Source organism: Alligator mississippiensis, chromosome 12 (assembly GCF_030867095.1).
Source record: "Alligator mississippiensis isolate rAllMis1 chromosome 12, rAllMis1, whole genome shotgun sequence".
Taxonomy (NCBI): domain Eukaryota; kingdom Metazoa; phylum Chordata; order Crocodylia; family Alligatoridae; genus Alligator; species Alligator mississippiensis.
This window is the reverse complement of record NC_081835.1, coordinates 17,037,068-17,059,138: the sequence shown is the minus strand read 5'-3', so window position 1 is coordinate 17,059,138 and position 22,071 is coordinate 17,037,068. Positions and strand designations below refer to the sequence as shown.

At 42.3% G+C, this 22,071-nt stretch overlaps 1 protein-coding gene across 2 annotated transcripts in view; it reads right to left on the bottom strand.

Annotated features, from left to right (window-relative positions):
- The window catches only part of UROC1 (urocanate hydratase 1), a 64,934-nt gene extending 42,974 nt beyond the window's left edge, over positions 1-21,960 (bottom strand). For both annotated transcript variants that reach the window (XM_019499742.2, XM_019499743.2), the window contains exons 1-6: positions 21,702-21,960; positions 13,324-13,454; positions 9,617-9,710; positions 8,448-8,507; positions 4,171-4,299; positions 3,533-3,594 (exon numbers count right to left, since the gene is read on the bottom strand). In XM_019499742.2, the coding sequence (XP_019355287.1) occupies positions 3,533-3,594; positions 4,171-4,299; positions 8,448-8,507; positions 9,617-9,710; positions 13,324-13,454; positions 21,702-21,827 (602 nt within the window). In that variant the 5' untranslated portion in view covers positions 21,828-21,960. The remainder of the gene's footprint in view (positions 1-3,532; positions 3,595-4,170; positions 4,300-8,447; positions 8,508-9,616; positions 9,711-13,323; positions 13,455-21,701) is intronic.
- Positions 21,961-22,071: the final 111 nt, after the last annotated feature.

Genomic DNA, 22,071 nt, shown 5'->3' with positions numbered 1-22,071 from the left:
AGGTTGCCCTTTCAATACCCCACCATTGTTTCAAGAGCTGAACTCACACATTAAGCAAAGGGAGTTTCACATATGTCACTTATAATTGCACAATTGTGGTGCAAACACATACAATGGGGGGGGGTTGCGCTCTATGTCAAAGAGCACCTCATGTCATCAAGGATTAGCTTCGGGTTTGAGGAGGTTTGGGCAGAGGCACTATGGGTCAAACTACAAGAGGGGTGTGGCGAAAGGGACCTTATGGTGGGTGTCTACTACAGACCACCCAACCAGGGGGAAGAGCTAGACCAGGACTTCTCCAGTCAGCTTATGGTGGTGGTTAAGTCAAGGGATGTTATTGTCATGGGTGACCTAAACTACCCAGACATTTGCTGGGAGGAGCAGACAGCCAGGTCTGACCGCTCGCGTAGGTTCCTGGCTGTGTTACAGGACCTTCACCTTATCAAGGAAGTGCACAGCCCCACTAGGGGTAACGCCTTGCTGGACCTGGTCCTAGCCACAGGGGATGACCTGGTGAGGGGACTGCAGGTCCTTGACCACCTGGGCAATAGCGATCATCACCTGCTGGATTATATTATCCAACGCAGGGAGTCAAGGGCTCACACCAAGGCTAAAGCCCTTGTCTTCAGAAGGTCCAACTTCAATGAGCTTAGGAAACTGGTGGGGGAGGCACTGAGGGCCCAGAAGGTAGAGGAGATGGGAGTCCATGAGGGATGATCATACCTTAAGGGGGAGATCCTCCAGGCCCACAGGTTAACAGTCCCTGAGAGAAGCAAGGTGGGTAAAAGTGCTCAGAAACCCCCTTGGCTCAGCAAGGGCATTCAGGAATGCCTGAGAACTAAAAGCGGGGCATACAACGAGTGGAAAGGAGGAGATATCACCAAGGAGAGGTACTCCTCCTTGGCCCGGGAGTGTAGGAGAGCTATTAGGAAGGCCAAGGCAGAGATGGAACTCAGGCTAGCAACCAGGATTAAGGACAACAAAAAGTCCTTTTTCAAGTACATTGGGAGCAAGAAGAGGGCACCAGGCAATGTAGGGCCCCTGCAAGACTCAAATAGTAACCTTGTGGATACACCAGATGAGAAAGCTGATATTTTTAACAGTTTCTTTGCCTCTGTTTTCTTGAACAGGGACCGGGACATCCCGCCTACCAGAGGTAGGGACAATCTTGGGGATAGCTCTGTCAGGCCTTCGGTCAGCACAGATGTAGTTAGGGATCTTCTGGAAGGGCTGGACATTTTTAAATCTGCAGGTCCAGATGCCCTCTACCCAAGGGTATTGAGGGAGCTGGCAGGGGACATCGCGGAGCCCTTGGCCCGGCTGTATGAGCATTCGTGGTCATCTGGCCAGGAGCTGAAGGATTGGAAACCAGCTAATGTGGTCCCAATTTTTAAGAAAGGAAGGAAGGAGGACCCAGTAACTATAGGCCCATAAACCTCACCTCCGTGCTCGGGAAGATCTTGGAGAGAAACATTGAGGAGTGCATCTGTGGGGGGCCTGCAGGGGAGATCATGCTCAGGGGCAATCAGCATGGGTTCACCAAAGACAGATCCTGCCTGACCAACCTGATTGCCTTTTATGACCAAGTAACTAAATCCATAGATGATGGTGTCACCATGGACGTAGTCTTTCTAGACTTTAAGAAGGTCTTTGACACTGTCTCTCACCCCATCCTCATCAATAAATTAAGTGACTGCAGCATTGATGTCTGCACAGTTGGATGGGTAAAAAATTGGCTGATGGGGCACACCCAGAGAGTAGTGGTGGATGGGTTGTACTCAACCTGGCGAGATGTGAACAGTGGGGTACCCCAGGGCTCGGTCCTCGGGCCCGCACTGTTTAACATCTTCATCAGCGACTTGGACGAGGGGGTGGAAAGCACGCTGTCCAAGTTTGCTGATGACACTAAGATGTGGGGTGAGGTGGACACACTCGAAGGGAGAGAGAGGCTGCAACTAGATTTAGACAGATGACAAAAGTGGGAAGATGAGAATAGGATGGGGTTCAACGTAGACAAATGCAGGGTGCTGCACCTTGGGAGCAGGAATCCACAGCATACATACAGGCCGGGGAGTTTCCTTCTTGAAAGCACAGAAAAGGAAAGGGATCTTGGAGTCATTATTGACTCCAAGATGAACATGAGCTGCCAATGCCAGACCGCAGCCAGCAAGACCAGCCATACCTTGTCATGCATCCAAAGGTGCATCTCAAGCCAGTCCAGAGAGGTGATACTCTCCCTCTACGCGACTTTGGTCAGGCGCAGTTGGAGTACTGCGTCCAGTACTGGGCACCGCACTTCAAAAGGGATGTGGCCAGCCTGGAGAGGGTTCAGAGGAGGGCCACCCGCTTGGTGAGAGGGCCTATGAGGAGAGACTGAAGGACCTGAACCTGTTCAGCCTCAGCAAGAGGAGGCTGAGGGGGGACCTGGTGGCTGCCTACAAACTCATCAGGGGAGATCAACAGCAAATAAGTAGAGCCCTTTTCTCCCCAGCACCACCTAGGGTGATGAGGAACAATGGAAATAAGCTGATGGAGAATAGGTTTAGGTTAAGATCAGAAGGCAATACTTTAAAGTTAGAGTGGCCAAAATCTGGAACAAGCTTCCCAGGGAAGTGGTCCTTGCCCCTACCTTGGGCAAATTCAAGAGGAGGTTGGATGATCACCTGTCTGGGGTCTTGTGAACCCAGCATTCATTCCTGCCTGTGGCAGGGGGTCAGGCTAGATGAGCTGTTCAGGTCCCTCCTGACCCTAGCTACTATGAAACTATGAAACAATGGAAGCATGTGTCTATTTGGCTCCCAGGAAGTCCCAACCATTATGTCTGACCCAACAACATGAATGTCCGACTTGAGCTGGGAGTCCAGGAGCACTGGACAGTGACATTTTTAAAAGCACTTTGGTTATCTGGTTGCCCTTATCCAAATGATTTAAAAAATGCTACCCTGAGTGCCTACTCATATGAAGTTCTTGAAAAATCCCAGCCTCTATGTTCACCCTCTATATTTACTCTCTTTCACAGCCCCTTATTTATGTATCTCTAATTCTCCATGGCTTTTAACAACCCTACAGCCATTCATTCTCTCACCAGCATGCACGCTCGTATAATTGGGTGGAGAATCCCCTGCTCCATAAACTAAATGAACATGAAAAAAAATCAACTGAATAATTAATTCCAAAAATATAGCAAAAATCATGACAACTTCAGTTCTGCTTCAAGGTCTGTGATTATGACTTCAGGTCTCAGTGGCAAAGCCCTTGCCCAAATGCTTAACTTTAAATGCCAGCATCACTGAAATTCACAGTTATATGCTTTGCGGACTATGGATGGGATCATTCATGCTCTTAAAGCTAAGCTTGGATTTAATGCTTTACTGAATCAGGGCCTTCATTCAGCTATGAAACCCAGTTAAAAATCTGTCTATACTAGAAATTCTAATCAAATGAAAACTGGTCCCTGACTCAGTTCTAGCCAAGGTAAGACTGCAAATCTATACATTTGCAAACCTAGATTAGCAGTGAATATATATCTTACATTGTGACTCCCATTGCAAACATTTTCTCATATTCATCTCTGGAGGAATAGTTAGGTATAACCTAAAGAAAAAAAAATATAGAGAATTTAACCGTTCTTTTCCACAGGCAGAAACCTGGAATCCTATTCACACAAAAGTAGCAAATCAATGGAAACCAGTAAGGCAAGTAGGTTTAACTCCACATGTGCTAATAGCATGGGAGACGTGCCTAATCTGCCATGTAATTGTCTTTTAAATCTTAGATAAGGCAACTTTCTATCCACAAGAAATGAAGTGATGTGTACTGATGGCTCAGGGGACTAGCAATGACATTTTTAATTTCTAGGTTTGTTGGATGTAGCCAACATCTACCCTAAGAACTTTACCTGCCTTTCATCTCTAAAGCACTCATTCAATCTTCCCTGGGTAGGTGATGACAAAAGGTTACTTGTACTGCAGACTCCTACTGTCAGTGACCCTAATGGAGCCTTGAAGATGTAGAAGAGGTTGCACTAGAATAAATGTGAGAATTTGGACCTATGCATGTTTTTTCATTGTGTTGCAATAAATTCAAACAATAAGAAAGCTCTAAGAAGGAATAAGTTTAAAAGGTAAAATCTGTAGGGTGCAGAGAACAGAATGTGATGCGAATACCTACCATACCGTTGGTGATGACTAATCGAGGTGCGTGCAGATGGCTGGGGAACAAGCCCAAAGGATGCCCACTGTACATCACTAATGTTTGCTCTTCAGTCACCTCGGACAAATAGTGCATCACCAACCAGAACTGAAGATTAAAACAAAGGAAAACTAGTGAAGTTGTTTCCATCTCACATTGATCTTTCTTCACAGAGCTTTCAAGTTCCTAGTACAAAAACAGCTATGTGGACAAATAGCAGGTTTTTTATATAGAACAGCAACCAGAGCCTTCACCACATTCTTCCTTTTAATAAGGCCCATTAAAAGGACATTGCATAGCAGGAAATACATAAATTACTACTGAGCAAAAGCCTGAATGAGATCCAGAAAGCAGAGCAAAAACAAAAATGTGCTTTTTCCCCCCAGTACAAAACCCAGAAACAACTTGCTAGCATTTTAATGAATCATTTTTAGAATTGCTCTAATTTTAACTTGAAGTGAGCCATTTGGTTCTGGCAGTTTTCTGGCAATTTTTCCAAAACCAAATGCTAAAAATTCTTCTTTAGAGTAACAATGATGAAATGCCCACATAAACTATTGATCCTAACCTGAAAAAGGATATCTTAGTATGGTTTTTCAGCTTGGAAATACATGAAGGTTACAATTTGCACTTGAAAAGGAAAGAATTCTTTGTCACAAACAGACATCATCTTCTTCATGGATGAAAGAAAATGCAAAGCTTGGTGCACCCAGAAACAGAAAATTCCCCAAATAACTTGCAAAATTCAATAGTGGCTTGGGATTTATACCAGGGAGTAGAATTGAGCTGTTAGTATCTAAATTGACTGAAAAAGTTGACTCAAGTCCATTATTTCCCAATAGAGAGGAGTCCATACTATTTTGCACACCTCATTACTGTGCTAATTATACATGGTGAGGAATTTTCTGACCAAATGTTTCATTTTTTGTTGTTGCAACATGTCCTATGGGAATGTACATGCTAGTTTCAACAGCATGTTTCAACAGCTCTCAGAGAGGAAAAAAAGCTTCACCCATTTCAGAACAGCAAGCAGCCCAGAGGTTAAGAGTATTTACCTCGAATTTGGGAGCTGACAGGGAAAAGGACTTCAACTTTGGTCTCTCACATTCTGGGTGGGTGCCCCAACTACTGGACTATTGACTATTCTGGGTGGATATGGTTCTCTTTTTCTCTGTCCCCCCCCCGCCTCTTATAAAGACCTTTGAAAGGCTACAATTTTATCCCAGTGCAGAACAGGAAAATATTTGAAACCCTCAAAACTTCCATTTCCCATGTATCTCTAGTACTAAAGAACTGAAAAATCTCTAAATAGTTAAATCTTGCTGTATTTCATGTCTTGTATTTCATGTGTGTGTGCACGTACATCTTTAATTAGGCAGAAGGATCAGTGTAGATATCAGTGTTAGACATACATATACCTATATACATATCTATACACATACATATACATATATATATACACACACACACACCAGCAGCAGGAACAGCAGCATTTTCAAGAGAAATTTCACAATGACTTTTTTTAAACTGCACTTTTTAGGACAACACTACAGAGAACAAGAGTGTATCCATCATAGCTGGATCAGTCATGCAATTGCTATTCAGTAATAATCAGTAACAAAAAGCTATTGTTTGTTCCGCAGTGAAGACTGGCAGGCCGCGGCTCTATCTAACTTGGACAAGACTGCTGGAACTGGAAATGTATCCACATTTTATCCATTTTCACCTTGTAGTTTAGCATCTGCCCCAAGGACTGTCAGCCTTCTAGAACAAACGCATGCAGCTGATCTAATTGCAGGCGCTGTCCACGTTAAATCTGCTGTATGATCTACATGGAACAGGGTCCTTAAATGTCCAGTGTGTTTTCACAGCACCTTTCCTTCAAGGTCTCTAAGGATTTTACAAATGAATTATGGTCTTAAAAAAAGGTCCAAAAGAGAGGTAAGAATTACCACTGCTATTTTACAGAGTAGGAAATGGGGGGCATACAAATTGTCCCATAGCCACACGTGGAGTTGATAGTAGGACTGGAAATAAAACCCAGGCCTGATATCTCTCACCCTTCTGCTATAGCCACAAGACTATTCATCTTCTCTGATCAGGAGGGCAGTCGAATAATTTCTTTTAAAACTAAGAAAAGGATAACTTCAGCAAAACTGAACAGGGATATGTTTGTCTGAAAGGCACTTCCTGGTATGAATGGCCTCAGAATAACATGTAGAATCAGACCAGAACAGGAGGCCCTCTGGGAAGGAGGCAGAGAGCTAGGAGGCCTTTAGACTTCCTCAGCCCTGAGACTCTGTGTCTTGAAGGGGGTCTAGCCCTTTTTTTTCTGCACATCTGTCCTGCTTTGCCAGCAACAACCAAGGACCCCGGCCCTAATTCATCCTTTCACTGCTCTGCAGGCTTTGGCATGTCTTGTGCCTCACAGGTTGGATGGAGGGATGAATTCCAATGTTTGAAAAGACTGCATCTGGACACAGCTGTCCAGAGAGCCCTAGAGCAGCTTTTCCCTCTTGTCGGTGCTTCCCAAACCATAGACAATCTGGTTCTGAGCAAACAGAATGGAAAGTAATGGATTAACCCTATAATTAATGCCTGTGACTTCTTTGAAATGTTTTCCGAAGGTAAATTTTAGTATTGTATAACATGAGACAGCTACATTGCAATAAATCTTATTTTTGGATGGAATAGGGAGAAAATACAACAGTGGTTTCCAAACTGTGGGTCACAACCCCAAATGGAGCTGCAACATCAGTGGATGGGGTCGTGGCACGGTGCTTTCTTCCATGCCAGGTCTCACCCACTGAGCTGCAGAGGCCCAGAGGAAGGGAAGCAGTGTGGGGAGCCCCAAGCCCACAGTGGGCAGCCCACATCCTTCCCCCCGCTCCCCCCCCACCCCCCCCCCCGGCTCTGCTCTGGCTGTGCTGCCTGCAGGGGAGGGGACAGGGGCAGGGGGACAGGGAGCTGGGCTCTGGGCTCCAGCCTCAGCAGCTGCTGCTTCCTGTGGGTGGCAGCTGGGGCTCAGGCACTGCTGGGGTGGAGGACAGGGGGCTGCGGGCCCTGGCCCTGGGGCACCTGGGGAAAGTGGGGGGGGGCTGCAGATTGGGAGTGAAGGGCACTAGCAGTGGTAGGGGCCTGCACGTTGGAAATAAGGGGCCATGCTGAGGAAATGGGGTCATACATGGGGTCAGGCTGAGGAAAAGTTTGGGAAAGACTGACATACAGTATGCAGAGAAAGTTGCATGAAAAAAGTGTATGATGTATTGAACATTCTGGCCCTGGGTTTAGATTCAAATCTCTACTCACTCTTTGTCACTATAAGAAAATCTAAATAATATTAACCAAACTGAAATTACAGCCTACAAAGAGCTAGAAGGTCACCTAGTACTTAATACTTATGCCTTTGGCTAATCTTTAACTCATTTGGAAACAGATTCAAGACCATGGTTTCTAAGTCAAGCCCAACACTGTTAATATGTTGCATTTTGTGCAAGCTACTGTGAAATCAGTAAAAACAACAAAACAGATATACATTCTTGCTTCTTAGGATTCAGTTTGCCTCTAAAAATATCTGTACAGGCATAGGCGCATGCATATTTACAACAGGAAAATACAGAATTCATTTTAAAATACACAATGGGTGTGTCTACAAATGCATTTATGCCGGCTTAATTTTACTGCGCAGTAAATTACCGCGCAGTAAGCAAGAATAGGCCGGCATCTACACGTGCAGGAGTTAAAGCACGTTAACGATGTGTGTGGACTGTTCTCCCACACAGTGTTACTGGGCAGTAAGGCATCTATACATGCATTACTGTGCAGTAACTAACTGAGTGTAAATTTGCTACCTGAATCGGGCAGGTATCTAATTTATGCTCAAGTAGGCATAAGTTGCCATATTTACTACATAGCACAGGCGTGCACATATAGACATGTGTCCCTACTGTGCAGTAATTTTAGTTACTGTGCAGTAAATGCGCACATGTAGATATGTCCAGTTATCAGCAGCTTGCTAGATTTATGTTGCAATACTCCTATTGGCAGCATTTGTTCTTTTCATTAAATAAAACTATGTATATCTTTGAAGTTTATAACTTAGCATTCATTGTTCCAGATGGGATGTTTTGAAATATTATGAGACCATGACTGCCAAAAAATTGTCACCATCTCTGTCTACACAGAATGGCTTTGGATAGCTGAAGTGTAAATCTGATCAATCTTTTCACAACAGTGAAGATGTACCAATGCCATACCTGAGCCCAGTTGCTGAAGACTTGTCCATTTCCTCCATAAGTTACAAGTTCCTGTGGAAACTGAGAAAGGTACATTTCAATAATTTTTAATGAAATGTTTTCCTAAAACATTTTGGAATGGCCCCCTGCTACCTCTGAAAACTGTGCAGTCCCTCAACCCACCCCTAGACAGGAAATATAATCTCCATTGGTTCATCTTGCTGTGTTTGGTTGGATCATTGCCTTCTACCATGGTTGTCTCCTTGCCCAGGGACAATATTTTTTCTACATTTACTGACACAAAAAGAGACCTATTAAATTTGCACAACCAACACCCCAGGCTCAATAAAACGAAATAATTTGGGTCTTTATATACCCCTATTCCAGTCTCCATTAATAGCAGACTTCTGTAAGAAAGTCTGAGTAGCTAAAGGATTCTAGTAGTCACCATCTACACTTCAGAATGATTTAAAGGGTGTTGGACCTGTGACAGAAATGTCCTGGTTGGTACTGAAGCCTTCAACAAAAGCAAGGCAATGGCCTTTACCATATGAAAGAGCCCTCTAGCATGCATGACTCCCATCAAAGCCAATAGGAGTGAAGCAACTGGAACTGCAGAACTGAACCATACATAGGACACAGTCCTGAGAAAGATGACATTCCCTCAACCGTTACTGAGACATAACACAACATATATGTCCCTCAGTCCTCCAAAGATATCAGCTCCTTGGATACTATATGGATACTTTCCTGAAGGTATTGAAAATTAACCGGCCGTGTCTACACATGTGCCTTAATGCACATTAGCCTATTTTAATGCACATTAAAGCATCTTTAAAAAAATGTGCTTTTGAGTTAATAGGCATTAAAATAGGCTAATGTGCCTTTTTATAGTACTGCACAATGGAAGTACCAGATTTAATGCTCAATCCTAAAGCACATTAATGAACATGTAGATGTGCCCAACTGATATATAGAGCAATTCACCTTTGTGCAAAGGGCCAGTGTAAGACTCAGGCACCAGTTAAAACCCATTTAACCATTATATTGAGCATCACCTGCACAGAGATCCATTTCATTGTAAGTGTCTGCACTGTTCAGTTTATAGGTGAGCACATGCAGGAAGTGACCTGCAGAGCTGCTCCTGTTCTGTGAACAGTTTCGAGACCTTTATTTTTATGGTGCCATACCTGTGCTACTGAGGGATCCAAGTTATTCATGATCATGTGCATGATTGCAGCAGCTGATTTGATCTTGCAAGGATATTCCTCTATGGGGTAGGCTCTGAAACAAACATACACCCAAAGGGTTTTTCTTTAAAGCATGTTTTTAAAAAAAAGTGGGGGTAGGGGACACTGAACAAAACCTGAATTGCCACCAAACTTCCTAGAATTGGACATTCATAAAAGAATAAAAAATAAAATAATGATTCCTGCAAATTAACAAACAAAACCTTTTTTGATATGTATCAAAGCTAATCAAAGACTGTTTGTGAACACTTTCATTCAGCCCTTTTCTCCCATCAATTGCTGAAGTCATGAATCATAAACGGGTACTAAGTTGAGTGACAAAAACAAGTTGTTCTTGTTTCTCTTCTGTCCTAGCTTTGTAAAACCAATGCAATGAACTGACAGCTGGATTCTTCTGGGAGCACCATCACCTTGTTTGATTACTCAGTTCCAGCTATACTGGATGCAATGGGCATGTTGAGACCAGCTCCACACTGAATTGAAGAGCACCACTGAGAAACATGCCCTACCCATTCATTCCCACTCTGTGTAGGCCAAACCCTGGAAATGGTGCAATGTAGCTGCCTTACAGCAACTCTGAGAATGCACCCCAGTGCCAATCTCAGGCTCTCCATCTTGGGCTGCACTGCTCTAAGGTAGCTGTATTGCTTTGGTGAACAGAGTAGGGGGCATGCTTCAGGGCAGCACTCTCAACGAAATGGTAGAAATGTCCAGTGGGGTTTCACAAATATCACCGAGGGCACAGTTTGACCTGCACAATGCTGGTTACTAATGATGATTCTTGAGAAGGAGAGAACCCAATTTGATTCTAGGCAGTATCATACACCAAGGCTAACTTGTGAAATAATCTCATTGTGACCTTGTGTTCCCCCATAGATTCATAGATGTTAGGGTCGGAAGGGACCTCAATAGATCATTGAGTCCGACCCTCTGCATAGGCAGGAAAGAGTGCTGGGTCTAGATGATCCCAGCTAGATGTCTGTCTAACCTTATCTTGAAGACCCCCAGGGTAGGGGAGAGCACCACCTCCCTTGGGAGCCTGTTCCAGACCTTGGCCACTCTAACTGTGAAGAAGTTCTTCCTAATGTCCAGTCTAAATCTGCTCTCTGCTAGCTTGTGGCCATTATTTCTTGTAACCCCCGGGGGCCCCTTGGTGAATAAAACCTCACCAATTCCCTTCTGTGCCCCATCTACTTGTCATATCAATATATCCTATGACTTCTAGTCTTATACTTATATTGCAGGCTCTTCAAGGCAGGGATGATCTCTTTGTTATGTGCCTGTACAGAATCCACCACAAAAGTGCTAGGGCCTCTTTGGTCTATCATCATCATCATCTTCATAGTAGAGCATAACCATGTTAAAAAGTTTTCACTATATTGCTTCCTCTCTCTTTGCAAGCAGAAAAGTTATGGTCATTTAAAGTTACTTCAGGTAGACAGGACAATTCATGTTTCTTCATTAGCATGCACTCTCCCAATAGTCAGAGATTTTTTTTCATATGGAAGGACATTTCTGGAAAAGTTAGGATAAAGATTGACAATTATATCAATTAGTCATCTGCTGGCCCAGGATTTGAAATGTATATTGTATTGATTTAACAGTTGGTCTCATCCCATAGGCACATATCCTTTAACCTATCTGTTTTCTGCAGGATAAAGATGAAAATGTATCATGGTCATTGTCAAAGCAGGAGGAAATTCATTTTTAGTGGGCTTATCTACATATTACCCTATGTGGCTGTAGCACATCACTACATCACCATGGCACGTCTCTACGTTGCTGTAGTGCATTGCTCCGGCAATGTAGGGTGATGTGGATCTACATGTGAGTGGCAGCTACTTTACCATAGCGGCACGCTTCCCCATTTTAGTGCACTGCTATGGTAAAGTAGCAACGAAACCTATCCATGCGCCATGAGCATGGCACAGTACAGGCAGTTACCACCCTGTGCTTTAGTACTTCCAAAAGAAAGTACTAAAGCACAGTGCAGTAACAACGTCACCATAGGGTGACGTGTAGAGATGCCCAGCGGGTTTTTTTATTTTTTTATTGTTGTTTTGCTTTGTTTTGTTTTCAGGGGTAATAAAATAACAACACATGGGAAAACTGATGCCAATGTATAGGACTAAGCAATTTTAGAATCTTAATTAAAATGTAAGATTAACGAGACCAAAAGCAAGTTTACAAAGCACACTCTTAGATATCTCTTAGCACAAAGCATATTGACACATACACATTGATATTAATGGAACAGAACCAAACTGGAAGATGTTCCACAGGAAATACACAACAAACCACAATCAAATCTTAGAAGATGGAAAAGAAACATTTTGGGGTTTATTCCTGAGATTCTGAGTGTTAAAAATGTAGAAAAAGAAAAATATACAAACTTTCAGAAGTACCTGATATAATCAAAGATTCACTGACATCAGAGGTGACCTGCTGAGTCACCTACTCCAACCCTGGCCGTGGAAGTCTGTTCTCAACATATTACTCAAGGCTACATTCTATTGAAAACCCAGCTTTTCTATTCAAACAACACTTCCGCTCTCTTTAAAGAAAGTGTTTGGTTTATCTAGGCCCCAATTTAATGTTGAGAGCTTAGAAACAGTTGTCTACACAAATCTGAGTGATTTATAGTTATTTGTCTTATTTATTTAGATTTCTATTCAGATATTAAACAGGCCCTTGTTTGATGCAAGAAGCAATTTATCAGACAAAAAAAAGAGCAACTACCACTCAGCAAAACTGCCCTGCTCCAAAAACCTACGTGCCATCAGATCTGTCCCCCAAACCATAAGGAAAACCTTGAGGCATGCTCCAATGATCAGCAGGCCCAGCATATTTCAGACTGGGGTCAGGGAGTAGGCTCCACAGATGAGAGCTGGTTATGGCGAATACTCTTTGTCCCTTTAAAATCAGTTCAAATGTCTCCCCTCTGTGACATGAAGACTGACTCTCTTAAACAGGAAGGTCTCGTGTCATTCAGGGCCTCTGAGCAATACTTGATTTACCAATTGTGGGCCTCAATATTACAGCAGTATGTGGATATCTCAGACCCGGTGGCTGGGTTCAAATCTCAGGTCTATAAATACAACAGGGTAGTTATGACAGCACATAGAATAGAGGAGAATAGCTTGCATTTGAGGAGAGCAGTATAATGGTGGAAAGAAGGGAAGGGCCAATAGCCACCAACAAGGGAGTACATATTTTGCTCATGGAACAGGTTACTAATGATGAGGTAATAAGTAATTAGTAATAATTACTAATAATTAGTAATAACTAATAATTAATTAGTAATTAGTAATAATGGTTACTAATAACGAGGAATTTCATGTGGCCAGAGAGCAGTAAAGAGACTGAAGCATGAAGAAAATCTGCTATGTGGCTTACAGACATCCCAAAACTATACCCAGGACTCAGTACAATCAGGCACTGTTTTATAATCCCACACAAAAAACACCATATTCACTCATTTCACTAATGAGTCTTGACACAATTTCCAGAAAAGCTAAAGTAGGGCTTCAGTGGTGCATAGGTCTCAGGCTACCTCTATATCCAGAGGTGATTTTCATGCCCAAAGTGGAATTAGTATATAAGTGGCTGCTGCCTGGAAATTTTGAAGCACGCATCCCAAACCTTACCTCATCTCAATGTGTGGATAGAATCTATACATGTAAATATGTCCATAGCGCCTAAGCTCATCTGCAAATTCGGATGCCAGCAGTTGGTGTAATTCAGGTGGGAAATAACGCAAGGAGTTCTGCAGAGCCAGCTGATGGAAAAAAAATGCATGAGTAAAATGAAGTGAGCAGCTACCACACTCATGATCTATACTGCACTACTTGGGAAACCTACCCGGATTATAAGAGTATTCAAGGACTCTGACCTTAAAAGAGTAAGGACCCAGCAAGTGAGAGAGAGAGGGTACTTCTGGTGAAACTTCTTTATCCTAATTCTTGCACAAGCCAAAGTACTCAGGCCCAGTTTCTATGCTGTGCCTAATTTCCACTGAGCACAGCAAGAGAGGTCAAAAAAGGAGCCGGTGGAGGGTAACTGGAATATGTTAGCACTCTGGCCACTCCTGTCATGCCTCCAGCACGTTCCTCCGACTGATTCAGGAGGGCAGTGATGTACAGTTACGCCCTGACCGTGCCTACACAAGGTGCTGACTGCGCAGTAGCTCGTGACTACTGCACAGCAGCGCCATGTAGCACAATGCATGATGCGATGCTACTGCACAGTAGTCATGAGCTACTGCGCAGTCTGCATCACTAAACAGCCATTTGGGGACGCTACTGCACAGTAACTCTGGTTACTGCTCAGCCATTTAGTATTTGTGTATGCAAGTACTAAATGACTGCGCAGTAACAACTGAGCAGTCAGAGCCTCGCATAGACATGGCCCACCCCGACGCCCTTAGCTGTGGAGATATAGCCAGGTTATGGTCTTTTTGAAGCACTAAAATTGCACTAAAGAAGACCAGAGAATCTGGTCATCTGAGAAGTCTACTGAGTGATGCTCTGCGATGAAGAGTAAAATGACCTTCTGCTCAAGCTCCAGGGCAGTGACCAAGTATTCAGTGTTTCAATAAAGCACCGTGCATTAGGTGCTACCTCCTTAATAGGGTAAAGCACAGGATGTCATTCATAGCCTGGGGTGATTTCTAGTGATTTATCCTCTTAATGTGCCTACATAATTCCTATTAATGCAAATAAGATACGTGAATCTAGGAGCAACCATAAATGTGATGTGCCTGGTTATTTTTAAAAGCGTTTGCCTGTCATTTCTAATCCCTTGCAAAGAAATATTCTCCTAATCTTTGTTCTTAGTGCAGAATTTTTAGAAACAATCCCATGAAGGGAATTAAAATCAAGGAGACATGTGGCATTTGATTATGTGCAAAATTTGCTTATGTGCAAAAAGGTCACTCTAGATAGAATTTATATGGGATTTAAGTGATAGATAGGCCTTCTGGCTCTCTACCTCAGCATAAATTTTACTCAAAGAGTACACTCATAGTATACTATGACACTCAGTAATCTGTGCTTGTCAGATCATTTCCATATAAAGTATTATTAGAAGCTTAAAATTCAAGGGTTTTTTTATATTCCTTACAAATTGAAAAATCAATGAGTTTTTAAAGAAAATCTTGTTATGGTATGCACATTATTCAGCCAAAACCAAGATGCATGTCAGCTAAAAATGGGTCAGCTTTTGAGAAAAGAAAAAACACGCCTATTTTCTGGTAGAGAAAAGCATGAAATTCATGAAACAGGCAACATTTAAAAACTTTACAATTCTTGATTTGGATATTAAAAGCCATTTTAATCCAGTGTTTGGCCACACCTAAATGTCTGCTTATGAGTGACTGACAGAACTAATAAAAATGCTGTTTATTTTACCTGGAATTTTTAATTGTCCAAATGGTCAGTAGTAGATATCATTTTGGGTAAAATATGTAGTTTTCAGATATATATAACTGTTCTGCCAGTGGGGAACACAACTAGTATTTCTAAGATTATTTGAAGCTGTATAAAAATGTAAGCTATTTTACTAGCATCATCAGCTCTTTCACCTAGGTCATGTTCTGCAGGAGATTTGGTAGGCAGTGGTCTTTCCGGCAAGTCAGCACTGAACCAGTTCCTTCTTGTTGCGGTAAGGGGGCACTGTGCCTCCAAGGGTGATATTATTCAGAACCACTAATGTGAGATTTCCTGAAACTTTCATTAAGAGCAAAGGTTTTCACTGCTGTATCATAAGCAAGTGTACATGACATGCTACCAGGCCAAATTTCTTCCAACCCAGGTTCCAGTTGGCTAAGAATACTTGTCCTTTTGTGTCCTACGCCATTGAATAGGGTATTGCTGTGCATCATTAGCAGTTATAAAATGTCTCCCTTTCCGTATTAAAGTGATTATTGTATACTACAGGCTGCACTGGGCCACTGCTTCTACTGCTTTCAAAGATGCTGCCCATAGCCTGCAAAGCATTTTGGTATCCTTTTGGATGAACGATCATATGCATGTGTCATTAACTTTAGTCACTTTTTAAGTCATATACCAAAAACGTATTTCCCTTTCCACTCTATTAGCATACAAGAATAAAGATTGTACAACCTTTACAAAGCTAATTGCCTGCAAAGATCACCAAAAAGATTTTCCATTTGCATTAGAAATGGCAGCACTATCCATGCTCTTTTCCACTGAAGATATTTTAAATAACTTCATCTGGTTGTTTTGTGAGGTTTCAAGATATAGTTTGCTTTACTCCGAAGAGAGCACAATAAGCCACCATGCGGGTTTGGAGAGGACTCAGTGCTGCAAATATACCCTGCACTTGTAGCACCCTCTGGTGGCTGTACAGGGGAGCCACGGATGCAGTTATTTTACAGAAAACTGGGAATAATGGCACGGTGGGGAAAACACATGGCCCCCTCATTCTAGGTGAATTTAGCATAGGTCCTTTTCTGAGGGGAAACCACTTTAGCAAGAATCTTGAAAGCCATGTAAAGTCCAAGTCATGGCCAAGTCTAGTTGGCTTCAATGGGGCCATGGTTTGACTCTTGTGGCTGGAATTTTTCAGCTATCTCATCATTTGTGCCCCAAAATTTTCCACATACAAAACTCCCTCTGCCATCCATAGGGTCTTCCAGAAGAGTCAAAATGAATGCAGTGCAGCGGTGAACAGATCACCTGTCCATGAAAGGAAGTGGTACTGGCATAGGCATGCTTAGTATTGAGCCCAAGGGGTCAAATCTCCTTGAAGTCAATAGTCGTCCTGATTCACACCGGCTGAAGATATGGCCAATAATCTGGAAACTGGGACTTGCTGTTTCATTGAGAGTATGAAAAAGAAACAAGAAAACATCCATTTTGGGGATGTTGGACATGCAAATTCCTTTTCAGCTGCCACCCATTTCTTCAACATCTTGATAAGTGGTTGCTCATCAAGAGCTTGTTAGCTAATGCAAAAGCCCAGCTATCATTAACATGGGATGAAATTTGAGGGTTTTTGTTATTGGAAATATCAGCTACAATAAGCCATAAATACAATGATCTAGCTCTGAAAAATATCTAAAAAGAGGATAAATCTGCCTCATACCTCTTAAAAATAAAACACAGTCAGGGTTAAAATCCCATGTGGGAAAAAATTGTTGTGAAACACAAAAAGGCAAAATGTTGCAATATTTGAAGTCATGGCTGTATTCTCCCATGAGAATTGGAATGCAGTAGGAATGAAAATATTATGTTTCTAACCTGCTTTGAGTGACCCCATGTTATCCAATAAATACTCTGCATAATTTGTAGCATAATGGCATTGCTTGGGGATATTTTTAACTTCTTCTATAAATACAAACAGTAAAATGGGCAAGCTAGTATTACGGCTGGGTAAACAGTGCATGTGCTTTTTGTAAGTATCGATTTGGATTTTTAAATGAAATTCACTTGCACTGAGCTTATGCCCCATTTACATTCCCTTCCACTGGGAGACCGAGTTTTGCTGATGCAAACATTCATGGAAATGAATGTCAAAGTTTTATGAAGGTCTAGAAGAAGGGATACTGGAATGATCAGTGGAGCAAAAACTTACCATATTAGAGGGCATCAAAGATGCTTGATTCATTTAGCCTAGCAAAGTGCAGGATAACTATACATTTAGCAGAAGAGTAAATACCAGTTAAAAGAAGAGCTATTCAAGCTAAAAGACAACACTGATATGAGAACAAATGGGTATAAACCAGCCATGAATAAATCTAGGCTGGTGTTTAGAAAAAGGTTCGTCACCATCAGAGGAGTACGGTTCTGAGGGACCCCCACTAAAAGTTTTGGAGGCTAAAAAAAATAGCTAGTTTTAAGGTGGAGCTTAGTTCCTGAAAGGGATTATAGTATATGGTTGCCTGTAAGAACAGGGGATTGATAACCTGAAAAGTCCCTGCAAAACCTATGTCCGTGTTCCTGGGAACCAAATTGAATTGAAAGGATTGATACCAATACCATAAGTGTTCACCAGTATGTTCAATCATGAACAAGAAACACAACTATCAGGTGTACCTGACCAATTGCTACAAAGGAGTGTAACTTTAATTTTGTATCTATTCACTAGATACAATTTGCTGATTATTCAGCAAACCCTTTTAGTATTAGTGATGGAATTCAGCCCGTTCTAGAGGGAAAATACAAGACCTATATGACATCTGAAGTCTCATAAACTCATCAAAATATAGGGCCTTGCACTCATCTTGGCATAGGAGTAAGTTTTATCCCAAATGAATGGATCCCGGAGAAACAGTCTCCTTGTGGATACTTTGCAAGCAGAAGAAGATAAGGTGACCCTCACAGCCCTTGTATTCTTTGAATGCTTTGTATTCATACCAACTATAGTTATGGATGCTCAGCATTTCTAAAAATCAGGCTCTGACTGCACTGAGGGTAGAATTGGAAAGTTTACCTGAATCACTTAGGCTTTTGTGAAAATCCCACCTAGAAAGAATTATTCATGTGTTTTTCTCATTTCAACTTGTACTTGATACAAAATGCTTCTGGTGGATCAGAACTAACATTTCCCTACCATTTTTAGCATACTTCTTGTTTCTTGCTCAATAGAACTAGTAGGGCTGTTACATTCAAAGCAAAGCTTGGTCCTGACTTCAGGGGGGAGCAGGATGCAGCCAAAAGAATGCAACAAATCCCACTACACTTCATCAGCTATTTATATCGTTGTCATGGGATGCTTGAGAAACCAGAAATATCAGAGTCTTTGTTTCTTTAAATGAGTTTCCTTACCTCTCTCCTTAAAACCACTGACTGGGTCAGGATTCATATGAAAGGACTCAATTCCATTTTATAACAACACTATCAGAACTTGCCATCTGAGGATCTCAAAGCACTTTACAAACATAAAAAGGAAGCTTCACAGCCCTAATTTATTTGTAGGAAACTGAGGCACACAGAGGGGAACTGACTGTCCCAAAGGCACAATGATTCCTTCAGTCCCTGATCTGTATTTTTAACAATGAGATGAACATTTCATCTGTCCCATCCGTCTTCTTTTGTCTAGTGATTCTAAGGCCAAGAATTTTTAGTGGAACTAGTCTCTGAAAAGGGATTGTAAAAATGAAATTGTCTTTTTTTAAATGATCCTCCTTCAGTAGCATTCAATGCAGATGATCTCAGTTTAAAAGAGAAAGAAGATCTTTCTGCCTGTCCATTGATGTACATGAGCTCTCAAGGTCCAACTGGGTTCTTTGTGGCCAGGACTTTCAAAGCCATCTGTCTAGAGTGAGCTTCCTCAATCCATATTAGGATGTAGCATCAGAAGCCTGATTTTCAAAATTGCCAGCAGCTACCAGAGCTACATATCTTCCTTCTCCTGCCCTAGGCTCAATGAGAGCTGCTTGATATTCAGCAATTTTGCAGAGGTGTCCTTTAGGCTTCTATTCTTGAAATTTTTGGCTCATGCCCTTTTATGTTGTAACTTCTAGCAAAGATAATCCAACTAGAAGTTAGCTGATGATGTTGAAGCATGCATCTGAATAGAAATCCATCTTGCTGTCCTCTAGCTGCATTAACTCAATCACAGAAAGTTAGTATTACTTGTTCTTGTCAGTGGCCTATGCACATGTGATTCACAGGAACAGAAGGGCAAATTCCCTGAGTAAGAGGAGGAAGAACGTGCCAGTTCATATATTCTCTCCTCTGATTCTAAGCAACACTGATGGGCATATTTTCTCCTCTGAGTGGATAGATATAGCCTCTCACTACTTACCTGGAATATGTGAATGCCTTTAGCATGCAAAACACTTTGAATATACACAATTAATGCAAGTTTTAGGGGTATCCTATTTGCAAAATATTCAGGTCAAGAAATGGATGCTGAAAAACAGAAAGCTTGAGGTTCCCAAGATGGAGAGGAAAAACAGAGGATAAGGCTCCCTCAAGCCATAAGCAATGGAAATGGAAAAAGAGAACTCAGGAAACTTACAGATGAAATAGGTTTTCAAAAATGGTTTGGTTGATCCAAGGAGATTAATGATGACATAGCATACAGAATTGCATATCTCTTCAGCAAGCCCCCAAATACCTGGATCCTTATAAATCTTGGTTCATACATTTACATTATTACCAGAAACAGAGGCACGACAAAAACTAAACACTGGAATGGCTGAGAATTATTACTGCAAATAAAGAAAAATTAGAGCAAAGGGATATGAACAAGCCCAGATTCTTAGCTGGTGAAAATCAACAGAGTCCCACTGATTTTGCCCCAGCTGAGGATTTGGCATATCCTATTTTTTACTTTGCTCATTATCCATTTAAATTACATAATAGATGCATCATCCTATATACAGAAAAAAATCTCCCAAAAGTTTTAGCATTATGCATTGCTGATCAAAGCCGAAATCAAGTCTCAAGGTTTTGAAAACCCTGTGTAGACTTAGCGTGGAAGGCATCTTAAAAAGAGATTTGGATTTTTCGATATAAAATAAATACCAGCTGGAACTTTAAACCTGTTAAGACTTTAAGATGGAGGATTAAGAATAAAATAAAATCAGAAAGGAAGCTTTTAAGTCTTTAACAGGCCAATAAAAAAAAACAACCTTTACAACCAGCACGACCTTTTATTACATGTGGTTGATAAGGAGGGAAGCGTGGGATGCTCGAAACCAAACAGGGTGCAAGACAGTTTCCACAACATGCCTGGTCTGGGAAAATACTGTGGAGAACACAATTGATGTTCTCTTCCTTGTGGGATTATAGTGGGCAAGAAATGCATGAGCAGTATATTCCTCACCGTTTCAAAGGGAAGAAAGGGGGAGGACTTTGTCATGCTAGAGCGAGGGGGGTTAGCCCCCCTCTGTAGGTTCACACACTGATTTTAGAATAGCTGCAGATTTTTTATCTCTGCACAGCTGTGCTAGTCCTTTTCCCTTTACACAAAGCTGGGGTCTTTCAAGCAATACTGCCATTCACTTCCATAAGGCTGTGTTATAATAGCCAGAGAGGACTCCTCAGCAATGGCTGATCCAAAGAGCAACATTAAATCCTCATCGGATATACCTCATGGCAGCCCCGCTATTGCTAAGCAAGTGCCCATGGAGTCCCAGTCTGTAAAAGTGGGGGTTCCCATCCCAAGGAGTGGGGGTGGGGACATGACAAAGAGCTTATTTTTATGCACCCTCAGCCCTGATGGGTTTTAACTATTGTGGCTCCTCTTAGCTTGACTCCACATGCCAACTCATCACTGCCATAAGCACAATATGATTCCACTGCTGCCAATGGAGTGTGCCACCTAGTCATGAATATGTCCCTACACATCCCCCATGTGGGGGGAAAAGTACCATCTTCTATTTTGATTGCTAACATTATCTGATGGAACAGGCTTTCAAACCACTCACGAACCCATCTTGCTGTCCTTGTCTTAGATTCCTAGTAACTTCGTCCTTTGACCCTTCATTTTTAATTTAACCTTTTGGTGTTAAAAACAAAAACAAAAAATCTCAACTATGAACTAAGAGTCATGATTACTTAACAGTATAGCATGCCTGGTCAAACAACGGACATTGCCCAAGCACAAACAAATAATTAACCCAAAGTCTTGAGTTCTGTGTCCCCATGCCATCCTGTGTCTGACTACATTTTCACAAATATTTTTCCCTGTCAAGTCTTACAAGCAAAAATAAAATATATCCATGGCAGAGATTTGTAGCAAGGTGTTGACTTCCATATTTTATGCTGGGCTAGCCTGTTCTTAATAGAGTGCTAGGTGAACGGTGCTGGGTGGATAGTGATGGAGCCTGTTTAGGCACCAAAGTGTCTTTGGGGGAGGACTCCTGGAATAAAAAGCAGAAGAGCCCCCACGGCTGTGTCCCTCTGCCATGTCAAAGATATTATATTTATTTAATTGCCAAGAGCTTAGGTAGCCCACACTTGGAGAAGCATTTGGGGCACCAGCTCTGCTGCTTTGAACAGAGAGGATCTGAGGGAGATGGGAGGCCTGGCCCTGCAGACAGCTGCATTACCTTCTCCTCCTGAGCGGTGAGGTTGGGGGTCCTCACAGGCGCGTGTGGAATTTCTCTCTTTCGACCTCTGTTTTCAGGCATGGGGTGCAGCGGGAGGCCACTGCAGATTTCCTTCAGGCTGGACATATCTGCTGGGGAGACAAGAGATGGAAGAAAAGTGGGTTCAGGAGAGTGAGGAGGAAGCAGTACTTGGGAACAGCAGCAGCTCTGAGATGATCTCCAATGAAAAAACCCGCCCGCTGGCTTCTGCAAACAGGCCTGCCTGGCTGTGAGCACAGACAGGACAGGTGACACACCTCCTCGCGCTGGGCTATCCCATTGGCTCTTCCATCCCCCCTGGAGATGAATCATTCACAGTTGTGCTGTTTAT